This window comes from Orcinus orca, chromosome 1 (assembly GCF_937001465.1).
Source record: "Orcinus orca chromosome 1, mOrcOrc1.1, whole genome shotgun sequence".
Classification (NCBI taxonomy): Eukaryota; Metazoa; Chordata; class Mammalia; order Artiodactyla; family Delphinidae; genus Orcinus; species Orcinus orca.
In genome coordinates, this window is record NC_064559.1 from 178,345,919 (window position 1) to 178,356,065 (window position 10,147).

General features: G+C 46.0%; 1 protein-coding gene across 1 annotated transcript in view; it reads right to left on the minus strand.

Moving 5' to 3' along the window:
• The window catches only part of RIMKLA (ribosomal modification protein rimK like family member A), a 28,323-nt gene extending 19,594 nt beyond the window's left edge, over positions 1 to 8,729 (minus strand). The window contains exon 1 of the mRNA XM_004266365.3: positions 8,410 to 8,729. Within this exon, the coding sequence (XP_004266413.1) occupies positions 8,410 to 8,572 (163 nt within the window). The 5' untranslated portion in view covers positions 8,573 to 8,729. The remainder of the gene's footprint in view (positions 1 to 8,409) is intronic.
• Positions 8,730 to 10,147: the final 1,418 nt, after the last annotated feature.

The following is a 10,147-nucleotide window of genomic DNA, read 5'->3' on the forward strand; positions in this document are numbered from 1 at the left end:
ACATTCTAGACTTTATGCAGTGATCATAACTCCCATCTCCAAACACCGTCTCCTATCTTTCCAGCTCACTCTATAGTACCCCAACTCCAGCCACACTTTGACACCACCCGGAACTACCATGCATGGATCCCCCATCTTTTCACTGTCCCTCGCCCCCTTCATACCCTATTTCATTTCCATAGTCAAGCACCACAACATATATCCACAAATCCTTGCACCCATTTCTTGCTTGGCTAAACCACAACCCCAGTTGGACTGATCCAACTCTGCCTACCTCATGTGCCCTCCTGTGCAATGGAGCATGTCTGAAGAAAAAATACACAAACCTGCTGACTGATCTCAAGGGCATCCTTGTTGCTGCCTGCTAAGCACTGTTTCCCTAGTCCATTCACTCTCCCTCAACACCGGACATGTATTGCACACTTTCTTTTCTTGCTTCAGATCTTCACTTCTTCCTCCCTCCTCCTCATTCTCACTCTTCCTATTTCAGGGAGAAAAACTGAAGCAATCAGAAAAGAACTTCTCTATAACTTCCCACTATCACATCTACCCACCTGCACCTGTGCCAATAGGTGACCTTCTCTATTATAATGGCTGAAGTGTCCTTGTTCCTGGCTTAGGTCAACTCCTCGAAATAGGCACTAGATCCCAATCCCTCTGTCACGTAAGGCACTGCTCCAGTAAGTCACCTCTCTCTCCTACATCACCAATTTCTCTCTCTCTATTGGATCAGTCACACCAGCATGCAATATTCTGTTATTTCTCCCTTCTTTAAGAAAATCCTCTCAAATCCATCTTTGAGCAATATCTTAGCTCAGGCTGCTATTACAAAATACTATAGGTTTGGTGGCTTAAACAACAGACATTTATTTCTCACAGTTATGGGGACTAGAAGTCTGATATCAGGGTGCCAGCATTATTGGGTTCTGTTCCTGGCTTGCAGACAGCAGCCTTCTTGCTATATCCTCACATGGCAAGGAGAGGGAGGGAGGGAGAGGGAGAGAGGGAGAGAGGGAGAGAGGGAGAGAGGGAGAGAGGGAGAGAGGGAGAGAGGGAGAGAGGGAGAGAGGGAGAGAGAGGTGTGAAGTTCTCTCATCTCTTCTTATAAAGGCACTAATACCATTCATGAGGGTACCACCTCATGACCTCATCTAAACCTAATGACCTTCCAAAGGCCCCACCTCCAAATACCATCACATTGGGGGTTAGGGCTTCAACGTATGAATTTTGGGAGAATACAATTCAGTCCGTAGCAAGTTATCAACCCATTTTTCACTTTCTATTTATAACAAAACTCTTAAGGCAGTGTGTATATTCCCTGTTTTCCATTACTTCATTGAAACTGCTCTTATCAGAGTCACTAATGCTAAGTCCACATTCTACATCCAATGTTCAGTTCTCAGTCCTCATCTTAACTTGATTTACCAGCAATAGCTGAAACAGTCTCATCATGTCTTCCTTCTTTAAACACATTCTCCACTCGGCTTCCAGGACGCCACACTCTCCAGGGTTTATTTCTTTTACTTAGAATTCTTTGCTGGTTCCTCCCCCTCTTCCCAACCACTAAACAGTGGAGTGCCCCAGAGCTCAGTCCTTGGACCTCTTTTCTGTCGACAGTCACTCCCACGATAGGTGTATGGAGATGCTCCTACTTTTGATAGCTTCAGGCCAGGGCTTTCCCCTGAATCCCAAGTGGATATGATCAACTGCCTACTTGCCATTTCCATTTGGATGTTTAATGGGTACCTTAGACTGAGACCTGATCCTCATCACCTGACCAAACCTACTCCTCTCACACACTTTCCATATGAGTAAATGGCAAACTTTATTCTTGCAGCTGCTCAGGACAAACTTTGGAGTCCTCCTTGATCAGTCCAATGTCTACACATCCAATGTCCGATCCAGTAGGCACATTCTGACAACTCTGTCTTCAAAATATATCCAAAAATCCAGTCACTTTTCACCTCCTCCCCTGAAATCATTCTAGTCCAACAACCATCATCCATCATCTGTTACCTGAACTGCAGCAAGAAACTCCTAAGCCATCTCTCTGCTTCTGCCCTTGCTGTCATCAGTCTATTCTCAACACTGTGGCCAGTGTGACCCTGTGACCATAGGGCAGGTCATGTCACCCCTCTGTTCAAAACTCTTCAGTAGATTCCCAGCTCATTCCAGAGTAAAATACAATGTCCTTCCATGACCCACAAGGCCCTATACATTGGCTCCCCCCACCCCACCTCTCTGGCCACCTCTCCTAATGCTCATTAACTCTCTGCTTTGGCCACACTGGTTTCCTTGTTGTTCCCTCTTGCCTGAACCACTCTACTCCCAGATATCCAAACAGCTTGCATCCTCATCTCCTTCAGGTCTTAAACATCATGTTCTGGGTGAGGACCACTCCAGCCACCCCACCTAAAATTACAATCCCTTTTTCTGCCCCCAGAAATGTGCTACTTTTTCCTCCTTTTCCCTTCCTTACTTTTTTCCTCCTTAGCTCTTTTCACCAAATACTAATGTGTTTTAACCTGTTTGTATTCTATCTCCCCATCTAGAAGGTAATGTCCTTCAGAGGCAGGGATTTCTGCCTGTTTTGTTCTGGTGCCTAGATCAACACCCCTCACGTAGTAGGCAGTCAACAGATATTGTTGAGCAAATGAATGAATGAAATCATTATAATGAGGGAGACTGTGTCTGTTCTTACTCTCTGTTATATCTCCAGCACCTAGCACAGTGCCTGGCCTGGCACAGAGTGGGCACCCAATTGATATTTGTGGAATGAAGTAAAGGAATGAATAGGATTGTTGTGAAGATTAACTGACACATAAAAGATATTTAAGTATTAATAACAGAGTTACAGGAATGAAGAACCATTATTCCCGTTCATTCCGCAATGCAAAGTAACTTAAATGTATCACTTCCTCATAGCAGGAGTCTTGAATTACTTTTTTTTTTTTTTAAATATTTATTTATTTATTTTTGGCTGTGTTGGGTCTTCGTTTCTGTGCGAGGGCTTTCTCTAGTTGCGGCAAGCGGGGGCCACTCTTCATCGCGGTGCGCAGGGCCTCTCACTATCTCGGCCTCTCTTGTTGTGGAGCACAAGCTCCAGACGCGCAGCTCAGTAGTTGTGGCTCACGGGCCTCGTTGCTCTGCGGCATGTGGGATCTTCCCAGACCAGGGCTCGAACCCGTGTCCCCTGCATTGGCAGGAAGATTCTCGATAACTGCGCCACCAGGGAAGCCCCTTGAATTACTTTTTAATAGTGAAGGAACAAGTAGAACTAGATTGAGAATTTCAGATCTTGTTGGAGTTTTGTATTAAAATAATATAAAGCCCTAATAAGGTGAAGTTTTGTATTAAATAATATAAAGCCCTAATAAGGTGAAGTCTCTCCAGGAAGTGGGTAAGGTGACCCACCTACCTACTGGAGGAGTGGGTGGAGTGATGTGAGGCTAGCAGTGATGTACCTGGATGTCCATGGACTCTCTGCTAATAAGGGGGATGACAAGGAGGTATGGATGGATGGAGATGACGTGGACCTCTCTGATGATGGCTGTGTCCCTTCCACCAGGCAAGCCTAACAAATTTGGTGGAGGTGTATGGTAGCAACAACAGGTGGTTCAGAAACCTATAAAGCAGGGCTTTGAGATCCACTAAGGATCCCAATCTATTGGGTTCTAGAACGTTTTCCAACACAGTTCATGAGCTGTCCCTAAAAACAGCTGTTAGAAACATCAACACTTCAACCCATCCTCAGCCCTTGAGGTCAGCCCACAGTTATAAATGTGGACCCATGGGGTAAAGCGTATCCATTCAGCACTCACATGTTTGGAAACATTACATGGTTGGTGCTTCCACCTACTGACCTTTCCACTAGTGCTGGATGGTGGTTTCTTTGGATTACAGGGTGTCAGGCACAGGCCTTTAGCAGGGACTGAGGTTAAAGATCAACCTTTGTGCACAAAGGTGAGCATGGTACCCTCTTCTGCTAGTGTCTTCTTGCACAGTAATGGGAGTCCATCCTTTCTCTGTGAGGCCCCTGTTGTCTTTTGGAAGGCTGCGATAAGACCATTTCCTCATTCAAGTTTACTTAGGATTTCCCCCTACCCAAAGTTTTTAAATATTACTCACCTGGTCACTACAAAGAACAAAGTGAAAGTAGTCCAGAACACCTTAACGTAAAGAACCTGACCTAGAAACTGCCATATGGCCACCAAGGTTTTAGCTCTGAAAGTAAGGGAAGAATGCTGAATCACCCTGCTCCTAGAAGCCGAACTGTAACACATCCTCATTTCCACGGCAGGTTCATTTCTTCTGTCTTGGTATCTGTCCCTGAGTTTGGGACTATACTTTTTTCTTGAGACAGCTAATTGTAAAGACCTTTGGGTGGTCAAAAAACTTGATTTGCACCAGTGACTCTGCCCTCCAATAAGTAAATGTGCTCGTCACAAAAACAGTTATGCGTCCAATCATGATCTCCCAGACACAGCAGCTAATTACAGTACATCTCACATACCTGAATTAGCCTTTAAGGCACTTCACTCAGTCATCCAACAAACATCAACTGAAGGCCTACTATGTACCTGTTCCAGAGCATATATTTGAGGAATACCCAGTCATTTAGGGGGTGAGAGAAGATAAACTTTTTTTTTTTTTTTTTTTTTTTTTTTGTGGTACACGGGCCTCTCACTGTTGTGGCCGCTCCCGTTGCGGAGCACAGGCTCCGGATGCACAGGCTCAGCGGCCATGGCTCACGGGCCCAGGCGCTCCGCAGCACGTAGGATCTTCCTGGACCGGGGCACGAACCCGTGTCCCCTGCATCGGCAGGCGGACTCTCAACCACTGCGCCACCAGGGAAGCCCAAGATAAACTTTGTAAATAGATAAATTACAGTAAAACATGATGAATGCTACCTTTGAAGGTCTGCACAATGTTGTTCGGCAGCAGATAGCAGAGAGAGATTCCTGGGGGCTGGGTAAGGAGTCAAGACAGACTGTATAGAGAAGAGTGACTTGAGCTGGATATGCAGGGTGAATAAAAGTTCCCCATGGGGGAGGGAGCTGGACCAGACAGGCATCTCAGGCAGAGGCAATTTCAGTGCAAGGGGCAGAGAGGTCAGTATAGGCTGAAGCATAGGGTGGAGTGGAAGAGAGGAAACAGAAAGTGCTGAGCCCAGAATTACTGAGTGTTGGTCCCAACTGCCAGCCAGCACTATGTGCCCAGACACCCTGACTGACGTTTATCAGATTAATGTGTAAAAAGAACCTAGACCTACGCCTGGCACATGATAAACACTCCACGAATTTTGCTTTGAATATTACTATGTGCATTTTGGTGCCGCGTTCACCACCACCTTATCCTCAGGATTGAGAAAAATTAACAAATATGTGTTGAATGAATGAAGAACTTGTGGTTTCTAAGGAGGAAATGGCAATGGATAGGATTCTCATAATGCTACATCCAGCAGGAAGGTGAAGGGAAAGTGTTTTCTGCAGGATTGCTTCAGTCATCTGAAGGTCATTCACTCTTCCCAGTAGTCTCCCCCACCCAAATCTATGCTGGGTAGGGCAGACCACTGGGTTAAAAAGAATAACCATAAAACCTTACATTTGCACAGCTTCTTCAGCTTACTTGTATTATCTAGTTTAAAATAACTGCAATCTTTAAATCCCCAACTTTTAACCTCTTGTCTGAATCCTATTTCAGATATAACCTGAAATTCTCATCTCTGTATTTGAGTTCCCACTAGCCTCCATGGAGGGAAGACTGGCAATGAATTTAAGAAACTGGTAGAGTCACTGCCCATACCTGTCCCAAACTGACCCCTTCATCTACTCCCACACGAATCTCAAGAAAGAACAGAAAGGAGCCTGAGTAAAGGTGGTACCTTAACTTCCTAAACTATCACATTACTTTGCAACGTCACTGTCTAGCCTCAATTTAATATAATTCAGTTCAGTTCCACATCTGATGTCCTAAGGCATACTTATTCCATTATCACTGGCTGGGAATTAGGAGACCAGGTTTTTAAACTTCAGTTTGCTGCCAACTAGCTGGATGGCACTGAGCAAGTCACTTCGTTTTTTTGAACACCAGGTTTTTCATTTGTAAAATGAAGGGGTCAGAATGGGTGATCCCAAACTCCTTCCCAGCTCTCACAATAATTTTCAAATGGGAAATAGCGTCGATATCATTGTAACTCTTTCTCTATTTCAAAGGTAGTAAGTTCTAGAGTTTATTTCGGAGGAATACTTTGGCTCAGCAAATTACTAACAGTTTTCTACAGTTGACTCTAGAAGAAACTGGGAAGTAGACTGCACATCTTTATTCATTCAAAAATATTTCTTCAGTGCCTATTAAGGTGTGAGGCACTATTTAGACACTGTTACAGCCCTGAACAAAGCAAACGAGCTCAGTCTTCTCATGGAATTCACTTCCTTGTGTTTAATTAATCCCGTCATGCACCAAATAAATCTTTTGACTGCTTTGGACAGCAGAAACAATGATCTAATAGGTTTGTTTTATGTGTTGTGATTTGTGTGGGGCAATCTCTGAATTAGCAAAAAAATGAAAACTGCTTCCAAAAATCCCTGTCTTCAGTTTCTCCATCGACTAGGTAAATAACTATGTAGTTTAAAAAGAAGTAACTCCTTGTTTCTGAATAGATTGAGATACATTCACACATGAATTCCAGAAAAATTTTAAGACACTAAACGAAAGGGGTGAAATGTTTCCTGCAGCATTAGAATTTAATTTTTTCTTTTCCTAGGACTGATTCTTTAACATGGGGTTTTAGATACAAAACAAACAGCATTCCTCTTCTCCTTCACAGAATGCATGATGGGTCTACAAAAAGGAACATGATGTGGAATGATGTGCCTGTATCTCAATAAAGGCATATTTATAGGCTGTAAAACAAATAAATAAAGAGCAAACTCTTGGTGTGGAAAGATGTATATACTAGATTTAGATCAGTAAAATATAACAGATTATTCCATTTAAGTATGGTACTGATGCAGAATTTTAGAGCTGGAGGAACCCTAACCCTTAGTTTTATAAATGAGAAACCTGAGATTCAAAGACATAAAGTGACTTGGCCAAGGCAAAGCCAAGATACTCATTAGCAGCAAAGTTGTAATAAGAATCCAATTCTACTGATTCTCTGTCCAAGAATTAGTTCTATATTAACTAACTGAGAGTTTTAGCAAATCAAGACTAGAGAGATGGTGCCCTTTATGGCTGACAGCCATTGTTTTAGACTAAATGTATGATACCTGATGTCTGTAGTATATTTCTCCAACAGACTATACAATCTGATATTACTTATGAAGGGTTTAGATAAATTTATAGATGAAACATCTGGGACAGATATGTTCTACTTAGAAACAGGTCATATTCAAAATCTCATTTCTAAGGAGCCTGTTCAGAATTTGGAACCCCTTTCCCCTGCCAAAGAAAAGTAACAAATTGTGAGTTAATTTAACCAGGCATGATTGAAATAATATGAATGGTATTCCAAGAAGCACTCTCACTGGGCCCAAAGCCCCTTGAGTCCTGGACCCCCTGAAGTGACTGGATACCTCCAGACTGGAGGCTGGAGAGACTCAAAACTGCAGGCCAGGGGGAGGTTCCTAAGCCAGGATTCCTAAGTCAGAGACTGTCTGTGTTGGGATAATTAAGAATATCTAAAAACATACGTAACCTCTTGAGGTCATGGTCACAGATGATAACCATGTCTTACCCCAAAAAATCTCTTGGTCACAGCAGTGGAGAAATCGGTGAGGCCAGAATGGTCTGTACCTGAAATCTTGGCTTTTCTGGAATCGGAATTCAGTACTTTCAGGGAGGAGGATGAGTTTAAAGAAAACCCATCAAAGGTCTTCTCTCCCACTTTACCCTCAAGAGGTGACTCCAATCTTTCTCAGATTTCTCCCCATCTGCAGGTTCCTAGCTTGGGAATAATATTCTGTGTAGCGCATTAATGATGCTTAGACACTCTTGGAAAACTTTTAAAAACATTCATCCTAATGGCAATTTTGTAAATTTAGTGCGGGCTTCTATAAATCTAAACTGACAGCGTATCAGTGAGAGCACAATTGGCTAATTTGGGGTTAGCTTGATTTTCTTCGGACCTCCAGGAGGCTTCAGGTGAATTTGAGTTCCTTCCAAACTAAGTCTCCTAAGTGAATTAAATCCTGTTCTCAAATCTTGGCCTCAGGGCAGATGCTAGTGGTCAAAGAAGCTCTCAAGGTTAGGGGCTTTCTCTAACCCAAAGAGGTCTCTCAGGGGAGAGCGGCAGGTTTGGAGGCCCGGAAGGAGATTTGGCCTGGGGGGGCCCGGTGCGCGCGCCCACCCGCTGGCTCTCGGAGATCCCGGAGCGCCTCCCTGCCCTCCCGGGCCCGCCTAGCTCACCGAGGTTGCCGCCGACGATGGTGACGGCGATCTGGTCCATGAGCACCGCCCGGAAGCGCACGTCCTGCTCGGAGCAGCGCTGCCTCAGGGCGCGCAAGATCTGCACCTGAGGGTAGTCCTCGCGGATGCGCCGGTCAGTCAGGAACCAGAGCTGGGAGCACATGGCGGCCAGGGCGGCGGCGCCCGGCGGGGCGCGGGCCCCCTCGGCGACCCGGGCCGCTCGCTCTGGCTGGCGGGCGGCCGGCGTCCCGGGCGAGCGCGCGCCGCGGCTCCGCTCCCGCCGGTGCGCCAGGAGCCTCTGCAGCCCTGACCCAGCGAATCTGCCCGGCCACTCAGCGCCGCCGCCGATCCCGGCCAGCCAATCAGCGCGCGGCGGCGGGCGCGGGCCGGCCGCGGGGCCAGCTGCAGAGGCGGCCGCGGCGGGGCCCAAGCTTGCTGCGGCCGGGAGAAGAGACCCGGGTGGGATTAGCGGCCCCGGGAAGCCCCGAGCGAGGAGTGCGGCGGGGTGGCTGAGGGAGGGCATCCCTGTCCCGCGCTGGACCCCGGCGGGCGTGGCGCTGCCGGCCGGGGTGGGGCGGCCGGAGCGGGAGGGGCTAGGGCGGCGACCCAGTGAAGCCGAGAGGGTGTCCGGGCTGATGGAATAGTGGTCCGCAGCGGGCAGCGGGATGCTTCCCAAAGGCCGTCCCGAGCACCCGGGGGCTGGGAGCATCGGCGTCCCCCTACAGAGTCTGGGGCAGGGCCTCGGGGACGTCCCAAAGGAGACTCCGGCGCCTGGCGAAGGTCACACAGCTAGGCCTCCAGGTGGACCCTGGCCTTGGAATGCTCTGCCCAAATCCTGGCCTGGAGCTGGGGTGGGGATTGAGGGTTCAGATAATTTGAAGGTGCGTTTCTCAGGGTCTCAGGTTTTCTTTCACTGGATACCCCCTCCCAGGATTCAGCGGTTCTGGGCCTGCACAACCTCAATGTGAAGAAAATGGACTCCTTTTAGTTAGAAGGACCACCAGCTGGTCTTCCCCCATCCCCCCAGCCCGTACAACTGAGTCATCTTTAAACACTGTCCTTGGTCCTAGCCAATCGCAAATTCTGCCAGCAAACAACTATGTTTGAATCCAGACTTTCCTCTCTAAATAACTGAAAGACTGAAGTTAGCCATCTTTGGAGATTGCATTTGCTCTTCTGGCTCATTAAAATATTTGTCTTTTTTTGTTTTTTTTGGCTTAGGGGGGCAAGAGGAATTTCAAAGCAGGCCAAACAATAATTTAGAAAAGGGGTAAGATATCTCAGGTAAGGTATAGGCTTCACTATATATATTTTGCAGGTGTGTGCATTGACCCACTTGATGTGCCATTGGAAAAATTCTGTCTAAATGGAATTTCAGAAATTAATTATTTTTCCAGCAATGTTAAGTAAATCTTTTTGTGTTGCAAAATACCTGCCCCACCATGAATGTATTTTCTTAAAGTAACAGTAACCTAGTGCCCTATGACTTAGTAACTTTCAAAACTATCTTCTAACCACAGATCAACTTGGGCACTAGAGGCTCTATCTTGTACCTTGATCATTTCCTTCATGTCCTATGGTATATATTTTGTACACCCTGATGCTTTCTACTTGCTTCTGCAGGATCATAATACATAGGATGTCTATAAGATGATCAGAACCATAGCTGTCTGGAACGATAATTTGTATATAAGAGTCACTAAATTTAGAAGTTGCTTACGATCCATTTTCATAGTCA